Genomic DNA, 20,843 nt, shown 5'->3' with positions numbered 1-20,843 from the left:
GCTTTGTGAAAAAGTTTAATAGCATTGGATAATATGGACTATTTAGTAATTTTGACTTACGTTCACAGATGTGTAAGGAATGTTGGTCGACTGCTTTAAAGAACCTGATCCTTCCACATTAATTAATATCTAAGAAATATTTAGATAAATAAAGCGGAAAGTCAACTGAAATGGAGGATCCAGGCAAAAATATTCTAGAAACGTCTTGGTAACCAAGTAACCAACTGATCTAGGGGTGCTTTGTGTATTCAGTTCGGTGCAAAAATCATAAGCGCTCAAGAACGTTTTAATAAAAAAAAAAATCTGAGTAGTGTTTGTTTGCTGAAACACTCACGGCAAAATAAATACAAATATTAATCTAAAAAGTGGTTGTTTTATATATCGTCGCAAAGTAAAACAAGTACCTCCAAAATAGTAACTTTACAGGAGAGGGCAAAAACACTCTTACCTTTCAATGTAAGTCAGTGTAAAGAGGTTTTATTCCAAGTGATTTTAGAGCATTTCTACTGGTCCCTTCATCATGAAATCCTCACACAACGTAAAGGACAGCTGGTGTGTTGAAATGATGTAGAAAAACGAAAATGTGCAAAAATGGAGATGCATGGTTTTCGTTGGACAGTGACGATATGTTATATCTCAAGCTTGTTCTCAGTTAAATCCTGTATTACTCAAAATAATGTGGAGAGTTGACTTCACTGAGGTAGTGAAGTCTGAGTATATCTCTGTAAATCTTCTCTCGGTTTGTCCTTTGCTAACCGTCACTTCTCTCCTCTCAGGTGACACGTCAGATCCATGAACATGAGCAGGAGAATGAGCTCCGAGAGCAGATGTCTGGCTACAAGCGCATGAGACGGCAGCACCAGAAGCAGCTGATCGCTCTGGAGAACAAGCTGAAGGCCGAGATGGACGAGCACCGGCTGAAGCTCCAGAAAGAAGTGGAGACGCAGGCCAACAATGCCTACATCGAGCTGGAGAAGCTGGCCAAGAAGCACGCCATCCACACAGATAAGGAGGTGAGGGGTCACTGCCTTACTTCGATTCTGTTAGCATGGTGATGGTTAGCGGTGTTCACATCAGCGTCAATGTTATAAAGTCGGTGGTCGGCTTAAAATGTCCTGATGTTGGTTTTTATATGCTTAAAAGTCAGAGATATGAGTTTGATTGTGGTTCTCCAGAAAATAATTCTATGTATTATGAAGGAGGTTCATTAAACACATGATTAAAGTGTCCAGTTACTTTTTTGGGGCACTGTAAATGCGTCCAAAATACAGCACACAAATGAGCAGATTCCTCAAATGCATTATGAAGTGCTGGTTAACTACCTGCTCCTTTAAGAAGGACACTTTTCAACATCCAAATGTCCAGAGAATTGAACCAGTGTGAAATGGGGACATTTTAACATCAGCTGAGACCTGAATGTCAGTCTTTCTTGTCAGTTGGTTGACTTTGTCTATTCAAAATCCAACACTTGAGATGATTTCTAACAAAATCCAAAGCCCTCCTGAAACCCATCCGCTTGAATGTCACTTCAGAGTCAAACTATTGAGAAGATGAGGTGTTGAAGAAAAGCTCCTGACCCCGTTTCATTGTTGAAGTGAACTAATAGAGTGGTTGAATAAGATACAAAGGGGGAAAAGGCGGGGGGGGGTAGTGGGGGGTGGTGTTTGCAGGGGGTGGTTCAAAAGTTCACATGAGGAAGAGAACAATAGAAGAACAGGAAACATGCAAACAGCCGTTATCCACAATCGCACTTTTCAATATTGTATGTGAAATATGTAAATAGCCGGTGGTTGAATGTTCATTATTCATGATGCATATGTTGATTAGTATGCTAATGAAGCGGGTGAAGAAAATGGTAGGCTTGTCTTCGGGAAGCCTCAGTGAATGTGCAGAATCCTGAGCAAAATGTAGCAGCACCACTCGCGTTAACCTCATTTTCAAACCTTCTGTAAGAATAATGCGTCCCTTCTTTAGATCAGCCTGCAGTGTTTTTCATAGGGAGTGAAAATAATGGACTTTAAAGTAAACCTTATAGTGGTAATTCTCAGTTCCAGCCTTGAGGGCCAAATACACTGCAAGTATCTCAGTATGTGAAGGCCTCTGTGATTAGCTGATGAGTTGAAACTGATGTGTTGGAGCAGGAAAACAACAAAAATGTGAGGTGCAGATGGTCTGAGGACTGGAATTGAGAACCATTGAGACCCATATGTTGGTGTCCGATGTGTTTTAGTGCATTTACTTTGTAATATACATGTAAAATAACAATGATGATGATTATGATAATAATACAAAGCCTAAAAAATAACTTCATGTAGTAACAAGCAATTGAACTAGCTGTATTCAACTAAAAAAAGAAAAAAAGTACGTTGATTGAAAGAATCGTTTTTTCAAAGTATTTATTTAGGTTGAATAAAACTAGTTAATTTACTGTTTATCACATACATTCATTTTTTTAGGTTGATCTGATGAGCCATTTTGTTACAGTGTAATAATAATAGTCAAAAATATGGCATAATTGGTGCAAATTGTTCATCAGAGTATTCACAAACCTTAAGGAATTCTTATGTAGATGTTTATTAAGAATGTAAAGCAAAAAGTTTCTGTTATTTAATGTATGGTAAAGTGAAGGGGTCATTCTACAGAAATGTCCATTTTTGTGTCCCTAGTGTTTACAGATAGATTACACTTAGAACAATGTTAGGGTTACAATTATTATTTTTTTTTTTTTACATTTTTAAATAAAACAATAAATTATTTTAATTCCACCTTCTTGAGCCAACAATTCAGCAATATTGGTTTTTAAATCAATTATCTAGAATTCCAAGTACCACAAAAGCGCTCGTCCCCACAGTCATGTGTAAAGGGTGAGGCCATATTTTGAAGAAAAAAAAAACACATTTTTCTGCAGTTTTAGCTACAATAATCTATACATGACTATGGAATGTATGAATTAAATGACATAAAGAAAACAAATGCCGTGGTGAGTCCACTGTGTCTTTTTAGTCATCAGAATTTTTCTCATTTAGCTCTTGATTTCATATGAAGCTTTTAGCTGAAGTCACTGGTGTGACCGACTTTATTCTTAGGTAATTGTGAAAAAATAGAACACAAATGGATTAAATTACATATTTTGGTGGATCTTCCACGATTGACAACATGTGGTTTGATGCTCTGTAGCAGCCATTTAGTAAAATGCATGTTTCATTAAAAATGTCACTGGTGTTACCTTTCTTATGTGTGACACCAATGAGGATCAGTAACACCGGTGGCTCCTATGGATAGACAGAAAAGTGGACGTTTCTGTAGAATGACCCAAAGATATTTTGTACCAAGCACTTTTGGACCATGTCTACTGGTCCATGCATCATGAACTCTGAATTTCCACATAATATAAAGGGAAGCTGTGTTCAAATTACTAAGATAAAATAAAAAATTAAAAAAACATGAACAACTTTTTTTGGACAGCAGTGATATGTAATACACCTCTTACCCCTTTTAGGGATGCATACGTTTACATATTTGTAATTGGATTGAATTGTTTTATCGTGAATGTTCACGTTTGTCTTAATAATTAAATGCAAACAATATTATTATTACTAATAATACTGCATTAACTGAGACTTCTTTATTTGTTTTCCAGATGAAGATGGCTGCAGCAGATGAGAAGAAGTTCCAGCAGCAGATCATGGCCCAGCAGAAGAAGGAGCTGACCACCTTCTTGGACAACCAGAAGAAACAGTATAAACTCTGCAAGGAGAAGATCAAAGAGGTGCTCAGTTTAGATCCCGTCTGCTGTTGAAAATGAACAGGACACACAGACTGTTTGGCCAAACACTGTCTTTAATTAGAGCTTAAGTCGTTCTCCAGTCAGGGTGTCCTGTAGAGCTCGTTATTTTGGATGTACAATGTAAACTACAGCAGTTTAGCTCCACCCAGTCCTGTTGAAGTGGTGCAGAGTGTCGTTCCTGCGTGCAGACTTTTACTGGATTGAAAGACAATTAAAACTTATGGCTGTCATGAAGCAAGTGGATCATTGCAGCTTTCCAAAGGATCCACACATTAATGTGATGTGCTCCCTTTCAGTCTGAAAGGGCCCGCATCACGGAAAGCCACATTTTTCCATACAATTTTGAAATAATTGGTGTAGAATTGTAGTATCAAAATGTTCTGTTCTCTGCTCAGTCCACACAGTCCATATGTGCAGTGGGGAGTGTGGAAACTAAGCTGTTTTTGTGGTGTAATGAAAACCAACACATTAAAAAATGGCCGTCTATTTAGTCTATAGCAGTTTAGCCCCACCCATTTGCACTGACGTTATAGGGAGTGTTTCAGCCCAGACTGCTTTTAGACTGAGACACAATACAGGGCAGCCAGTCAGAACAGAGCTCATATACATATATCAGTCTTAAATGCACAGAAACAGCCTGTTTAATTCTAAGGGATAAGGAGAGATATTTATAGTCAATTATGGCTGGGTTTGGTACATAAACCACACGAGCATCATAAAAGAAATAAAATGTAGAAGATTGGCTCTTTAATGTATTCAATCTCTGTGTAGCAATAAACCTGATGCAACAAATATATTAGTTATAATAATATTATGCAACAGTTCCGGCCACGCAAGCTGATTGGTTGAGAGGCGTTCTAACTGTGTTGTTATTTCACCATAACAGCACCGTTTTTTCACAAACACTGTATCACTCACCTGAGACGCCGTTGCCAAGCAACGACTTTAACGGCTGTAGGAGACGCTCCAGCCATTTGAACGTTTTTACTTCTTACTTTGCCACAAACAGAAAACGGACACTTTTAAGATCACGTTTGACCGACAGCCGATTTGGTCAGACTCTGAAGATGAGACGACACTAAATTCCCAAACTGTCATCACCACTGAGCAGCTTTTCAGTCGGCAGCTGTGACAGAAGAACAGCTAAACAACCTGGAATCAGCCAGAAATGAACCCAACACCATTCGCCGAACTAAATGGGCTGTAAGATGCTTTACAGACTGGCTGGAACAAAACAACATTAATACTGATCTGGCAAAAAATGACAAAACTGAGCTAAACCTGATATTGCAGCAGTTTTACGGCTCAGTCTGTACTTCAAAAGGCGAGGCGGGCGGAGTTCGTTGCTCTGACGTAGCAACAAGCTGCTTGTTAAGGAACTATAATTTGGTGAAGGAACTGCGAACATTAAAACATATTAAACGCCGCGTTCACGGCCCAGTTTATTAATTTATTACTTTATTTATTTAACTGTTATATAAAAGCGATAGAACACTCGAGGAGTGTGTTATCGCCAATAACGTCACGGCTGTGATGATCTACAGTGACCAAATCACAGCTGTGATGTTATTTCGCGGTAACACACTCCTCAAGTGTTCTATTGCTTAAATAATAATTCCTGCAATTCCTGAATATGTAATACTCATGCAGGGGTTTGAAAATAAACAAATCCAGGGTCTTGCTTTGGGTATGAGGGGGGAAAATATTTTCTGCACTGATAATAACCATTATTTCTCTCTCTCTCTCTGTCTCTCTCTCTCTTTAGGAGATGAATGAGGACCACAGCACCCCGAAGAAGGAGAAGCAGGAGCGCCTGTCCAAGCATAAGGAGAACATGCAGCACTCTCAGGCAGAAGAGGAGGCCCAGCTTCTGGGCCAGCAGCGTCTCTTTTATGACCGCAACTGCAGGGCCTTCAAGCGCAAGGTCATGACCAAGAGACACGAGCTTGAACAGGAGCAGTTACGAGAGGTAGGAGAAGGAGCACAACACTGTGATGGCAGGTTCCCTTGCTGAAAAGGGGAATTCTGTGTATTTCAGACAATTGGATGTTAACAAAGTCATTCAGGGGGATTTGATGTGAAGAGGCTCATTATAGAGAAACATACTTAACACATCTTAGAGGAACATGTAGCTTCTTTACAGTGGTGGTGATAGGAACCAAGAGTCTGATGTAGACGATTAATTTGCTATCTAACACCACCAGTGAACCTACACGTGTCTTCAGAGTTTTTATATGTAATGTTAATGGTGGTACTATTTGGGGACTGTTTTGCTTCATCACACCCTGGATGTATCTTTTCGCCGTGAATGGATTAAAAAAAAAGATATTAGGTCAAATCGTATCTCAAAACTATCGTAAAAACAATGTCTCAGGCATCAGGCAGTGTATTTGTAACCATTTCATTATAATAATTTTTCTGTGAAGAAGCTGGTAGAGACATGAAGCTCTTCAGACGTCTGGTTCCTATCACCACCACTGTGAATATTTCTGATTCACATTAAACTCTGAATGACTTTGTTTGTGTCCTAACCATTTAATTATGCAGAAATTTTGAAAAAGCGGTGGCATTCACCTTTAAGCAGTAGAACATGAGAGAGAGTGTATAGCGCAGGGGTTCCCTAACCTTTTCATGCCAGGACCCACATGCAGAGTATTGTTTGTGTCACAAAATCTTTTATGAAGTGAAAAAAGACAAACTTGACAAAACAGTTAAGTTTTTAGTCTTTTTTTTTATTTCAGTCAATTTAATTATAGAAAATTATAAAACATTGACAACGTTTATTCGTTCATATTTTGTTTTAATGCTTTAGCCCTTACATTCAGTATGAATCACATGTCTTATTTACGTTCGATCTAATCCATGTTGTTAGGTAAACTAGAAGCCCATTCTGCTGTGAACTGTAATCACTGTTGAATTTTGTAGCTAAAGCAAGCTGTTTAACATAACCAATGCAGCACAGCAGCAGAGCAGGAGATACAGTTGCATGCAAAAGTTTGGTCAAATGACACGTGAGAATAATGTTCTACAGAGAACAACCTTCTGCACATGTTAATGCACATTTTCTGTTTATTTACTGAATTTACATGTTAGAAAAATATGGCACATTGTATACCTGTAGGTTTTATTTTTTCAATATGTTAAATTCAGCAAATTATGCTCTAAAATTTGCAGCAAAAATGTTTGTTCCCTAGAGGATGTGTTAATGTGTTGTTTATTTTCACTTAAAAAATAAGTAAACGAAACAAATTTGACAGGGGGTGTTCAAATTTTTGCATAGGACGGTGTGTGCTGCTTTATTATTATTATTATTATTATGAGTACTATTATTATTATTATTATTTTTATTTATTTATTTATTTTTACATTTTTCATGTGCACTGCATTTCTTCCTCCTAGGGTTGCCCAGTTAATGTGATTTGCAAATTAAGAAACACAGCTATGTGCTGATCCCATAATCTAGTCGGATTATCTGAGGAGAACCTTCGGAAGTCTTGCTTCATTCCAGCCTTTGTGTGCCCAAAAAACACCAAACCAGCTTGAACACATAATAATTGTTACTTGTTTGTTTCAAGAGATAACAATCACTGCAGCTTGACCTTTGTAATAATAATATAATAATAATATAATAAGTCACAAAAAGAGAGGACTTAAAAAAAAAAACCCTTAAGAACTTTTTGTGTTCTTTCATTCAGGAGCTGAATAAGAAGAAGACGCAGAAGGAGATGGAGCACGCCATGCTGATCAGGCATGACGAGTCGACTCAGGAGCTGGAGCACCGGCAGCTGAAGACCCTGCAGAAGCTGCGCATGGATCTGATCCGCCTGCAGCACCAGACTGAACTGGAGAACCAGATCGAGTACAACAACCGCCGCGAGAGGGAACTGCACCGAAAACACGTACTGGAGCTGCGGCAACAGCCCAAAAACCTCAAGGTATCAGAAAAACTTTATGTACTTTATGACGGTGAGCATAATGCATAATAAGATGGTATTATTCAGAGGGTCCTCATTAGGGCCTGACCCATATATTGTGGTTTGCTTTGTATGGTAATGAGCCCTAATATGAGGAAAGCGTTTATAAACGTGCACCAAAACCAAACCTTAAGCATTAGGATGATGTTATAACACCTACATTATTTAAGACTTCGTGAGTTTCAGCTGTTTGAGTAGTAAGAAATTTGACGATTGAGAACCGACTGTCTGTTTAAATTCCACTGGTTTTCTGCATAATTCAGTTACTGAGATGTAACCAGTCGTTCAGAGTTTGAGGTGAAATGCTCTGTTCTAGAGAAACGTACCAACTCTGATTTCTTCACAGTGGTGTTGAAGGGAACCAGGGGCCACAGTTCCTGTCACACAAATATAGCCATTTTATTACCAGTGAACCTGACTTTTGAGTTTTTTTGTGTAATGTTGATGATGATGATAAAAAAAAGTGGCAAATCTGAAAAAAATAAGCTTTCTTTGCCCTGAATGTACCTCTCGACCATCTTTGTATTTTAAAAAATACATTTTAGGGTGAAAGCTTATCTCAAATCTATTTTAAAACAATGTCTCAGACATGGTTTTATAACTATTTCACATTTAACAATTAACGTGAGGGAGCTTTTAGAGGCATTAAACTCACTTCAGATGTCTGGTTCCTATCACCACCACTGTGAGCAATTCTGTTACTTTGTTTACATTGTAGGGAATAAATTATGCCGAAATTTAGAAAATCTGTATAATTCCAATTTAATTTTCCATTCATATTAATTATAACCAGTGTTATTGGTTATGGAAAATATTAGTATGTTAAAATAGTTATTCTTATTAGTGACACAATTGTCATATTATACCACACCTACTACTATTACTACTACACCCAAGTCATATCATCACCTGTAGACAGTCTCTCCTACGGGAACTGGCAGGACTGGGATAAGAGCGTATATCAGCTTTGATCCTAATGAAAAAGTAAGCCGCACAAAGTCTCCATGAAGATGATTCAGTCATCTGCAGCTGTAAGGCTGGGTTAGATTTGCCATTATTTTGATTGTTGCTTGATTACACAACCAAAAAACTACAGCCGGTCTATTCTAACAGTGTGATCTTTCACACTCATGCACATGAAATATCATTTGAAGTTAATAACACTCTAGATCCCATGTGTCAAACACAGATCAGGCCCACCACACAATCCTATCCGGCCCGCAAAAGTGTTTCCATTTTCTGTTTATTCTGTTTCAAAGTGCGCTGCACTACAGTCCCCAGCATGCACTGGAACGTAATGCGCGCTCTGACTCTAATACCCCAACAACAGTCTATTGGACAGCGGTTACACCTCGATTCTGCACAATTCTACACTAGTCAAACCACCAAATGCATTTCAGCTGCAGTTTAACCAACGTAAACACTTCAGCTCAGCAGCTCAGAAACTGAGCCCAAGTCTTGATGAACTTGCAGCAAAGAAAGGATGTCAGGTGTCTAGTTCAAGCAAATAGGTAGGTTTAAAAGACTAAAGCACAACATTTCATTAAAAATGGCCCACAGACTTGATGAGATTTTTTAATATGGCCCTTTAACTGGTCGAGTTTGACACCCTTGTTCTAGATATACAACATTGTGCAAACGTCTTAGGGCTGTCACAAAAATTGATCTATCTCAGCAGTATGTGTATTTTCTAACATTAGAAAGAATACAAATAAATATAAATACAGCAAAAAGTAAGAAGAATGTGTTGTTATTAAGTTGTTAATATGTATTGTGTATATTAATAAGTATAATAGGTTAGATAAATACAGTTAGAAGGACGCGGGTTTGGGTCCTGACCTCTCGCTGCACTCCAGCCACCACGTGGACTTGTTCAGTCCCATCAGCAGCACCTGATTGATTAGATGATCTTAACTGTGAGAGATGGACTTCCTCAAAGAAAACTTTCATAGTGGACTCTTTGTTTGTTTGTATTTATTCAAGCGTTAGTGTAAATAAATAAATAATAAATAACACTCACAGGCAGTGAGTTTTACTGCTCAGTTCACACAGCTTTTAATTGTAATAAATGAACGATGTTCAGTGCAACGGTCTGTCTACGCTGTCAAAAGTTTGGGGACACCTAGCTTTTCAGACTGTTTTTATTATAAATAAACATTTTTTGTCAGTTTGCAGTAACATATTTACATATTAAAGACATTAAAGGGGAATTCCACCAATTTTTCAAAATTTCTGTTTAATTCAGTGGTTTAAAAAAAAATAACACACTCACTGTCCAGCTAAACCAAGACTTTTGCACAGTACTGTATGAGATGTGCACTATAATTTAGAAAAAACATATTGCAGTTGCAGTATTTGCTACAGAAGAACACATTTGTGGGCGTGGCATAGATAGGTCAGTTCCTAATTTGAACTTTAAGCCCGGAGCACATTGACCCAGTGTTTTTCACTAAACCCTGACAACACCCAAACGCTGTATGTCCCTCTCCTCAGGCCATGGAGCTGCAGATAAAGAAGCAGTTCCAGGACACGTGTAAGGTCCAGACGAAGCAGTACAAGGCCCTGCGGCACCACCAGCTAGAGGTGACCCCCAAGAGCGAACACAAGACCGTGCTGAAGGCGCTGAAGGAGGAGCAGACGCGCAAACTGGCCATCCTGGCCGAGCAGTACGAGCAGAGCATCAACGAGATGATGGCCTCTCAGGCGGTGAGTTTTACTGCTCAGTTCAAACAGCTTTCAGATTTAATAAATGAACAATGTTCAGTGCAACTGTCTGTCTACGCTGTCAAAAGTCTGGGGACACCTAGCTTTTCAGGCTGTTTTCAGTGTAAAGCAGTTTCTTTATCAGTTTGCAATATTTCATAGCTTAATACATATTAAAGACATTAAAGGGCAATTCCACTGATTTCTCAAAATTTCCACATAATTCAGTGGTTGAGATGTAAACAATCATTCAGAGAGATTTGAAATGAAATGGTTCACTGTAGAGAAACTTACTGATACACAACACTAATATAGTCGTTTTATTTACATCCAAAACCACCAATGAACCTACACGTCGTCTGAGTTTTTATATGGAATGTTTATCATTGTATAACAACAGTAAATCTGAAAAATAAGGCCTTGGGGACTATTTTGCCTTACAACACCCTGCAGTGACTATACAGTCATTATTAGAAGTCAGTGGAATTCCAGTGTAAGTGGCTACAGTTGCTGAGTATCCTGAACTCTGAGATTTCATGAATCAAAATTATGACAAACAAAGTGAGAGTTAAACTGAATGAGACTGTTAGTCCTGAACTTCCACAAGCTGTTAGTACTAAACTCAAACAAACTGTTTCTCCTGTACTCACACAGTTAGTCCTGAACTCACACAGACTGTGGGTCCTGAACTCTCACAAGCTGTTAGTCCTGAACTTCCACAAGCTGTTAGTTTTGCACTCTCTCAAGCTGTTAGTCCTAAACTCTCACGAACGGTTAGTCCTGAACTAACAGTTTGTGAGAGTTCAAGGCTAACGGTTTGAGTTCACAACTAACAATTGTGTGAGTTCAGGACTAACAGCTTGTAAGAATTCAGGATTAACATTCTGTGTGAGTTCAGGACTAACTGTGTGAGTGAGTTCAGGACTAACTGTGTGAGTTCAGGACTAACAGCTTGTAAGAATTCAGGATTAACATTCTGTGTGAGTTCAGGACTAACTGTGTGTGTGAGTTCAGGACTAACTGTGTGTGTGAGTTCAGGACTAACTGTGTGTGTGAGTTCAGGACTAACTGTGTGAGTTCAGGACTAACAGCTTGTAAGAATTCAGGATTAACATTCTGTGTGAGTTCAGGACTAACTGTGTGTGTGAGTTCAGGACTAACTGTGTGTGTGAGTTCAGGACTAACTGTGTGAGTTTAGGACTAACTGTGTGTGTGAGTTCAGGACTAACTGTTTGTGTGAGTTCAGGACTAACTGTTTGTGTGAGTTCAGGACTAACTGTGTGTGTGAGTTCAGGACTAACTGTGTGAGTTCAGGACTAACTGTGTGTGAGAGTTCAGGACTAACTGTGTGTGTGAGTTCAGTTCAGGACTAACTGTGTGAGTTCAGGATTAACAGTTTGTGAGGGTTCAGGACTAACTGTGTGTGTGAGTTCAGGACTAACTGTGTGTGTGATTTCAGGTAACAGTAAAATCTTTTGATCACTTTCAAACAGGAGATTATTGCGCTATCATTTGAAAGATGCAAGAGGCTTCTTTTCTTGTTGTAATAAGAGCTCATCAATGATTTAATAATACGTATAATTATAATAAGTAATGATGAAGTGTGAATAATGTGTTTTAGCTCGTGAAACAAACCGAATTTTTGCTTCGGCCTTAAAGGGTTAATAGTGTTGGATAACTGTAGCTCACATTTCTCTCTTTCATGTGTTTTTTGTGTGTGTGTGTGTGTGTGTGTGTGTGTGTGTGTGTGTGTGTGTGTGTGTGTGTGTGTGTTTGTACATGATTATTTGTGTGCACGACTGTTGGCGTGTGTCCTGTTGATCGTGCATGCATGTATTTGTATAGCTGCGTCTGGATGAGGCTCAGGAGGCGGAATGCCAGGCTCTGCGGCACCAGCTGCAGCAGGAGATGGAGCTGCTGAACGCCTACCAGAGTAAAATAAAGATGCAGACGGAGGCGCAGCACGAGCGAGAGCAGCAGAAGCTCGAGCAGAAAGTGTCACTGCGCAGGGCCCACCTGGAACAAAAGGTACCGCCACAACCCCTTAAACTGTAGACTTGCTATTAGAGACGCACCGATACCACTTTTCCCCGATACCGAAACCTGATCCTTTAGTATCGGACGATACTGAGTACTGATCCTAACTCTATCTAACCTAACTCACGTATAAGTCCTGATATTTACACAATTACATTATTTAAATATTTTATTTTGGTAAAATCTGCGTCACAAATAAAACACTTAACTTGGCTAGATGGCATTTACTAGTTGGATTTTATTTATTAGATGCTTAAGAAAACTTATTTTTGCTTACTTACTGTATATATTTAGTATTTACTATTATATAATTAGTAATAAGAAACATGTTTAACAACTTAAGTAAATGTAAAATATCTTTATTGTGCGAAACAGTTAAAAACAGAACTGAACAGTTTACAGATAAACCTGTGGTGTTTACACATCAGCACAGAGCAGCTTCTCGGGCTCAAAAATGGAGCTGAGTGTTGTTTCACATCCAAATTTCTCGAGTCATTTGTCTCATACACTGATGGAGGCGCACAGCAGACAGGGATAGTGGACGCACAGGCCCGGCTGGCGGACTGCTATGCTAAAGGCTGAATCAAGACTAAAGGCTATCAATACACCGAGAGTCCAGCAGCTCTTTCCACTCAGACTGCGAGTGACCAAACAGCGGCAGATGATTAATTACTGAAAGAAGCAGCTCAGCGTTCAGGTTAGCGGCTCCTTTAGCATGTTCTTCACACCAAAAACTGCCGTTACAGGTTCTGCCATGAGCATTTTTACTGCTGCTTGTCGTCCCACAGTGCCAAAGTGTTGTTAAGTTCTGTCTACTGGCGCTCAGGCATGCGTCAGAAATTGCTTCGCGATGTCAGTCATATGTATTGGTATGCCTGATACCAATACCAGTCCTGCATTTCAGAGCCAATATCAGCGCCGATACCAATAAAGTGTCAGTATCGGTGCAACACTGCTTGCTATTTAGCTATTATATAAAAACGTTGTTGTCCAGTAACTGCTAGAAATTATTCAGTATTTATTAGTGGACTCATAAACAGACCCTGAGAGTTTAAGGGGTTAAATTTGCTCAAACTTGTAAATAACAAAACATAAAGACATAAATAAACATATCACTCCTGTTTTGATAGAACTACACTGGCTTCCTGTATCTTTTAGGATAGAAGTTCTGCTACTGGTTTTTAAGGCTGTAAATGACCTTAAAGCTCCTGCTTACATCACAAAATGTGATCTTAGACATGTAGATACTGACCTTCTGCAAAAACCTTCCATAAAATACAGAGACAGTTATTATGTTATGTTATTCTGCTTCTAAACTGTGGAACTCAATTCCATGTTTTATTAAACCTTTAAGTTCAGTGCTCAATTTTAAGACGCGTATCTCTTTAACTCGGCGTTTAATTAAAAGTCTTCATCTCTTTGGTATTTATCTTTTGAATTTGTGTCAGTGCCTTATATGATTTTAAAATATTACTCATAGTTTCTACTGTAAGCTTTATCACCTGTCTGTAAAGCAGTTTGAGCTGCCACTGGTGTGAAAACTGCACTATAAATCAAGATCTTATTATTATTATTTTAATTATTATTAAATAGTGATGAATATTTTTATTAATGCAGTGGTTCTCAACCTTTTCCACTTCAAGGCCCACCTGTTTATCACTAGAAAGCATGAAGGCCCACGAAAAAAACAAAACTCAACATTTTTGCTTAAAAATGTCATTTTAGGAGATTTTCAGCAGACTGATATTTGGGCTCCTGCCCTTACAATGTGTGATGTGCATCAGTGGACATGAAATCTCAGCAGAATATTGGTACGAGTGGACAACTGAAAGGTCAGGTCTTTCTAGAGGCAAAGGGCAAAAAAACTGACCAAGCTGCCGTTGTGCACTGTTATTGCGGGGCTCGTATTAATGTGGTTAACTGTCTGAAAACATTTTATATTTTTTTATTAAGTCACTTATTTTTTCACTGATTTTTGTAACAAAGTGCCATCACAGGCCCACTACGGACCACTAGCCCCCCTCAGTATAGGCCCAAGGACTTGTGGTCCTTGGCCCAGTGGTTGAGAAACCTTGCCTTGGTGGTCGTACGGACAAAATTCAGGCCTCAAATGACCGTTTTTAGCTACGTGACGTACATTTGCCCTTTTTGATACGTAACAGTGTGTGATACAGTATCAGAAACGATATAAGCAAATCTGTTAACAGCACAAGTCAGGCAAGACGACTCAAGCACACATTAGCTTTATGCTAATTGAGGTGTATGCTGCCATTACTTGTTAGCTACATTAGCCTCGTAGCTCCAGTGCAAAACTACAGAAGCAAATGTGTCTCTGCTGATGGACCACATTTGGATTAAGAGGGGAAAACTGTGTAAATTTGATTATTCGGTGAAGTTTTCCTCAAACTCAATTCAATCTTAAGACTCGCTACATCAGAACACAACTGCTCATCTGATTCCAGACCTACCTTAGACGTTGATCATGTGTTTTTTATTAATTATTTATTAAAGCCAAATCTGCAGACAGTAGTAGCAGCTCGCTTTAGAGATGCCCTGGTCTGTTATTGTGGATTAAGAGTTCAACATCAATAGGTTCTTAGACTGGTCCCTGTTAATCTTCTACAATCCGCCCCGCTATTGTTTCCTCCTTTCCCTGCACCAGTCTGGAGGCTCATGTAGGACTGAAACAGTTCCAGCTGTCTGGTTTTAGATTGTAAACCTGTGATTATCATGTTTACTGTCATCAGCATTACTGCTTGTGAGGTACTTGCAGTAATCAGTGAAAGATTATATACCCTACTTAGAGAAAAGCTGTATTTGTATTTAAGAAGGAAGGAATCTCCTTCACGTCTGCACCCCCCACCCAGTTCCACCCAGTATTACCCCTCTCCATTTTATTTATTCATTTATTAATGCTGCATCTGTGATAATGTCAGTAGCCACCCCCCATATTATAAATTAAAAGTAGTAAATTAAGAACAGCAGGTTTTTATATATAGATTTTATATATTCGCCGCTGTCAGAACAAAACCTTGTATCTCCGAAATGCTAACTTTACAGGAGAAGGAAAAAACCTACATTACTTTAAATGTAAGTCAATGGAACCAGACTTTTCCAAGTCATCTTGGGCCGTTTCTTTTGGCCTTTTATCATTCAATTTAGAAGGTTTAGTGTTGGTTTATCATGTGCAGCTGGCATAAGAAGTGATTTGTACCTGATATTTCATCTGATTTAGTGATTTGTCTTTTTGTGCGTGATCTAACATTATACAACAGTTAGTTCCGGCCACGCAAGCTGATTTGGTTGAGAGGCGTTCTAGCTGTTTTTTCACAACCACTGTATCACTCCACAGATATGCTGTTGCTAAGCAACGACTTTGACCGCTGTAGGAGACGCTCGAGCCATTTGAACGTTTTTACTTCTTACTTTGCCACAAACAGAAAACGGACACTTTTAAGATCACATTTGACCGACAGCCGATTTGGTCAGACCCTGAAGATGAGACGACACTAAATTCCCAAACTGTCATCACCACTGAGCAGCTTTTCAGTCAGCAGCTGTGACAGAAGAACAGCTAAACAACCTGGAATCAGCCAGAAATGAACCCAATACCATTCGCCAAACTAAACGGGCTGTAAGATGCTTTACAGACTGGCTGGAACAAAACATCAATACTGATCTGGCAAAGCTGAGCTAAACTTGATGTTGCGGCAGTTTTATGGCTCAGTCTGATTTGGTCAGACTCAGACTACACGTTTGGTGAATGGTGTTGGGTTCATTTCTGGCTGATTCCAGGTTGTTTAGCTGTTCTTCTGTCACAGCTGCCGACTGAAAAGCTGCTCAGTGGTGATGACAGTTTCAGAATTTAGTGCAAGGAGCTGGAGAACGACCTGCCGGCTGAGCAGCGAGTGGGCGGAGCTCATTACTCTGACGTAGCAACGAGCTGCTCGTTAAGGAACTATAATTTGGTGAAGGAACTGCGAACATTAAAACATATTAAACGCCGCGTTCACGACCCAGTTTATTAAATTATTACTCTATTTATTTAACTGTTGTATAAAGGCAATAGAACACTTGAGGAGTGTGTTATGTTATATGCAGTGTATTATAAATTATGCAGTATCTATTATGAATTATTAGGTAAATATTTTAAATAATTCAGTAACTACTATAAATTTAGTAACACAAATGAATTATTCATGAACTATTTTGATATTTTAGTAAAGGTGGTGTTTCAGTAACTTAGTGAATGAGGAACTGAATTGTAACCCCACCTACAGACCCTCAGAGGTTTAAGGGGTTTAACCAGTTTAACTACACTGACGTCATCTTTAATCATCTTTCCCTGACTGTATCTTTACCCGTGTGACTGTCAGATCGAAGAGGAGCTGGCTTCTCTTCAGAAGGAGCGCACAGACCGGATCAAACACCTTCTGGAAAGGCAGGAGAGGGAGATGGACGCCTTCGACATGGAGAGCCTGCGCATGGGCTTCGGAAACCTGGGCGCCTTGGACTACCCTAAAGACGACTACAGATGAGACCTGACCGATTATGCCTAATTGTTTTTCATTTTTTTTCTTATTTTGAGAAGCCCTTCGTCCTCCACTGTTTAAAAGGACACATGCAGTTTTTTTTTTGTTTTGTTTTTCTACTGACAAACAAACCCTCCACTTTTCCGGACTAGTGCCTGCACAGGCCTTCTTTTGCAACAGGCCCCCTCCTCTTGTCATAAGATTACAACATGCTGGATAACTTCTGTAGTTATCTTTTTTTATATATATATATATATATATATATATATATATATATATATAGATATATATATAGCTATATAAGTATTACATATAAGAGAACGAAACAATGTCACAGTGTTGATGTCAGTGATTTTTCTCGTGCAATGATAACACTTGATGTGATTGAAATAGAAAATTAGAGAGGAAGAAAAGCAATATGGATGTGTGTATGTGGGAGGGGGGTTGTATTGCTACTGTTAATTTTTTTTTTTAGCTGATATTTTCCCAGGTGGAGTGAAGAGCAAGATGCAGTCTTAGACATATTGCTGCTGAGTCTCTCCATTTGGTATTTATTCATCCGAAAGAAATACACAAAATTTTGACGTATTGAACAAATTTGATAACGTTTTAAATGTTCATCTGATGTACATACTTGATAGCTGCATCTGTGAGCCGGAGATTCTTACGGTGGGTGAATTAAAGGGTTTCTTTCGAGGGACCCCCACTCTGTTCCTCTGTATAATAATCAACCTCCACTGAGGTCAGCAATGTGAATAATAATTCATACGTTTATGAATCCTTGCTCCTGGTACTAGCACAAAGGGCTCTGGGGGAAGGGTACGTGTATTTTATGTGTAGAAGGCTTTATGGAAAACGTCGACTTATTTTCCTATTGTATTTTAACTTCAATTTTTTTAAGATGTTGACCGATTGACCACCTCCCCCAAACTCTTTCAGTAAAATCATCTCTTGGACTATATTTGACTATAATGACCTTTTTTTTTTTTTTGCTTCTCAAGCTGTGCATTTTTCTTACGAGAATCAAAAACTCTGTGAATAATAATAAAAAAAATACTGCTTTACTGTTTGCATGCACTTTAAATTTTTTTTTGTTTTCAGGTTGAGGAAAAGCATGATTTGTCATAAATGCTTTTAATTATTGTAAATAAAGTGCTCACCACACAAGAGTAGTCTGCTGTAGTTTTTAATATCAGGAACACCATTTTTCCCTAATTCCCGACACGTCTTATACAACAAAATCATCCTATCACCGTGGTGCACAAAATTAGATCTGTATCCATAGGAACAAGGTATGGGGACCAAAAAAAATTAGCATTTTCAAACGAAACAACCACCATTTAAGTGCAGGAACAGCAGTGAAGCAAAGGCGAGATGTGAATCAGAGTTGAGATCGAATCCAATTGATGAGCTTTAGTAAAGCATTAACACAGTGCTGTGATAATCTGAACAGGTGATAATGAAACTGCACAGACCCCAACTCTGTTAAGCTCCAATAAAGGGGGGCATTTTGGTGAAAATATCTGTTTACTTCCCAGCCAGCTGCTCGTAAAGCTTGGGTACGTAGTTGTCCCACTCAGCCTGGTAGCATGTGCCGGCCACCGGGGCGCCAAGGCCGTATTTCTTGCGGAAGTTGGCGATCTTGAATTTTCCGCGGTTTTCTCCGGAGCGGTTGGTCAGGACCGGTTCGGTGCAGTTCACAGAGCCGGGCTGCTCATACACCAGCCACACGTAACGATGGAGGCCTACAAAGGACACGAAGAAGTGGGTAAAAGTGGCCTTAAACACATTAGAGATGCACTGATCTGATATTTCTCTCCTGATATCACTCCAGTTGTTTTCTTTTCTTTGAAATCTGTACTGTGCTGTTACAGTTGAAGAGCTCCTTCCAAAACATGACATGTTCAGGGCTACATAGACTTACCTGATCACTGTAGACAAAATAACTATTAAAATCACTCAAAAATCTGACAAGTTTTACCCACTTTAAAGCTGTACTATAAGTTTTGGGGATTTGGAGACCTCTCTGGTGGAAATGTGTAATTGCAGGCAACATGCAGAAGAAAATTTTGTATCATGGGTTGTGCTTCGTACTCCTTCCCCAAGCAGATCAATCTGATGATTGCGAGCAAACTGTGAAGGACATGTCTTCTGAGGACGTGAGTCAATTATCTACTACTGTTATATCTTTTTTAGTATAATATTGATTTTGTATTTGAGACCTAAACATCAAGCTGGACCTTTTTTTGAGCCTGTGAGGTGGTCTGAAAAACTCCTGACCCGACACCTCTGATTTTTAATATATTTCTGGCTTGATAGGGCGACTCACAGCAGCACACACTATATTTTAGCCTGTTTTTTTTTTCCTCTCTTGACTCTGTAATGCTACTTTCATTAACAAAAAATGTACATGGTGCAGCTTCAAACTGAAGAAAACAGACCAAAAAGACTTCAGAAGTTGTGTGCAGTACAGAAGAACCTGAAAAGTAGCTTGAATCAGTTTTCATGTGGCTTTTCACTATACAGACGGCAGAAAATCTGTCCTCTTCAAATGAGGCACGCCGAAAAATCAGATTTGAGCAGCCCGTCTGAAAAAGACTTAAACATCAGCACAGGAACTGAAGTTTTGATAGACTCTTCTCTTTTCTAATCAGCTGCTGTGTTATGCTTCAGGTAACACTATGTTTTGATGGTCCACTGTGTAGATGCTCACCTTGCCCAACCGTGACGTATTATATATTACTTGGCCCATTAAACCAATTCTGTTAATGAGGAAAATGACCGAGACATGCTATTCTTACTCCAAACAGCAGGGTCGTCCAGTTTAGTTATGCAACATGACATTTGTTAACATGACATGTTAACAAAACTGGCAACCGTGCCTTGTATGAGTGAACTTTGAACTGGACTGCCTGGACTTCTTAGGCTCGGCCAACGCTACACAAGTTTTGGCCCGCCGATTTGCCCCTTGCGACAAATTTTCACACTCTGAAGCGATTTTCCAGGTCGAGAGCTCGATCGGAAGTGACCGACGACGTGGATGATCTGGTAGTGTGAAAGGAGAAACGAGTGAATCTTTAGCCCTCAGATCGAACTCAGAAGTGACCGGAGGCCCCAGTATTATCAAACGTTTGATATTTACAGTTCAAAACGTTCACGAGTCCTGCAGTGTGAGGAGGTCAGGGATTTACTCAACGAGTGATTCAAACAGCAGCCAATCAGAGAGCTAGAAGAGCAGAGAAACAGGCGAAGAGAAGAGCATGAACAGCAAAGCGGAGACAGGGGAGCTGTGAGTAAAACACAGGTAGAAAAGACCGTTATCATGTTTATAATTATGGATTCAGACGTCAAAGCCCTCTCTCTACAATTTCAGCTCAGCTGCCAGATTGTAGTGAAATATTTCTCCAGCTTTCACTGTGTGAGGGGGTCCGGTCCAGTCAGCTTAGCTTCATTTGTGTCGTGTGATCAGAGGAGATCTAGGAGTTGTGTATTGAACGCCCAGCCTTAGGTAGCTAGATAGCTTAAGCTAAGCTGTCCTACTTGGAAAGAAGCCTTTTCTACTGGCCAATCCTCACTTTTGGCTCGTATTATCCAACTAATTGAGAATGTTTATCAAACCTCTCGGAGCACATCTTTTAGGACAGAATTACGTGATCTGACGAGACCTGACTGTTCTTATTTTGAAATGCCCGATCATTTGGCCAGACAATCATCACAACTGGCAGCTGTGGCCAGTATGAGTCTGAACTTTGAACTGGCGGGAGAAAGTTCAGTCCAAACTTTAAACTAAACTTTCAACCTTTACTTTAT

The 20,843-nt window shown here is 39.3% G+C and overlaps 2 protein-coding genes across 3 annotated transcripts in view; one reads left to right on the top strand and one right to left on the bottom strand.

The window, feature by feature from the left end:
* Positions 1-17,243, top strand: part of taok3a (TAO kinase 3a) — a 138,431-nt gene extending 121,188 nt beyond the window's left edge. For both annotated transcript variants that reach the window (XM_036598865.1, XM_036598864.1), the window contains exons 15-21: positions 777-1,013; positions 3,641-3,769; positions 5,553-5,756; positions 7,483-7,722; positions 10,255-10,467; positions 12,310-12,492; positions 16,878-17,243. In XM_036598865.1, coding sequence (XP_036454758.1) covers positions 777-1,013; positions 3,641-3,769; positions 5,553-5,756; positions 7,483-7,722; positions 10,255-10,467; positions 12,310-12,492; positions 16,878-17,039 — 1,368 coding nt within the window. In that variant the 3' untranslated portion in view covers positions 17,040-17,243. The remainder of the gene's footprint in view (positions 1-776; positions 1,014-3,640; positions 3,770-5,552; positions 5,757-7,482; positions 7,723-10,254; positions 10,468-12,309; positions 12,493-16,877) is intronic.
* A 960-nt stretch (positions 17,244-18,203) lies between these two features.
* The window catches only part of pebp1 (phosphatidylethanolamine binding protein 1), a 6,968-nt gene continuing 4,328 nt past the window's right edge, over positions 18,204-20,843 (bottom strand). The window contains exon 4 of the mRNA XM_036598868.1: positions 18,204-18,778. Within this exon, the coding sequence (XP_036454761.1) occupies positions 18,561-18,778 (218 nt within the window). The 3' untranslated portion in view covers positions 18,204-18,560. The remainder of the gene's footprint in view (positions 18,779-20,843) is intronic.

The sequence above is a fragment of the Colossoma macropomum genome, unplaced genomic scaffold (assembly GCF_904425465.1).
Source record: "Colossoma macropomum unplaced genomic scaffold, Colossoma_macropomum, whole genome shotgun sequence".
NCBI classification, from domain to species: Eukaryota; Metazoa; Chordata; class Actinopteri; order Characiformes; family Serrasalmidae; genus Colossoma; species Colossoma macropomum.
This window is presented reverse-complemented; position numbering and strand designations above follow the sequence as displayed.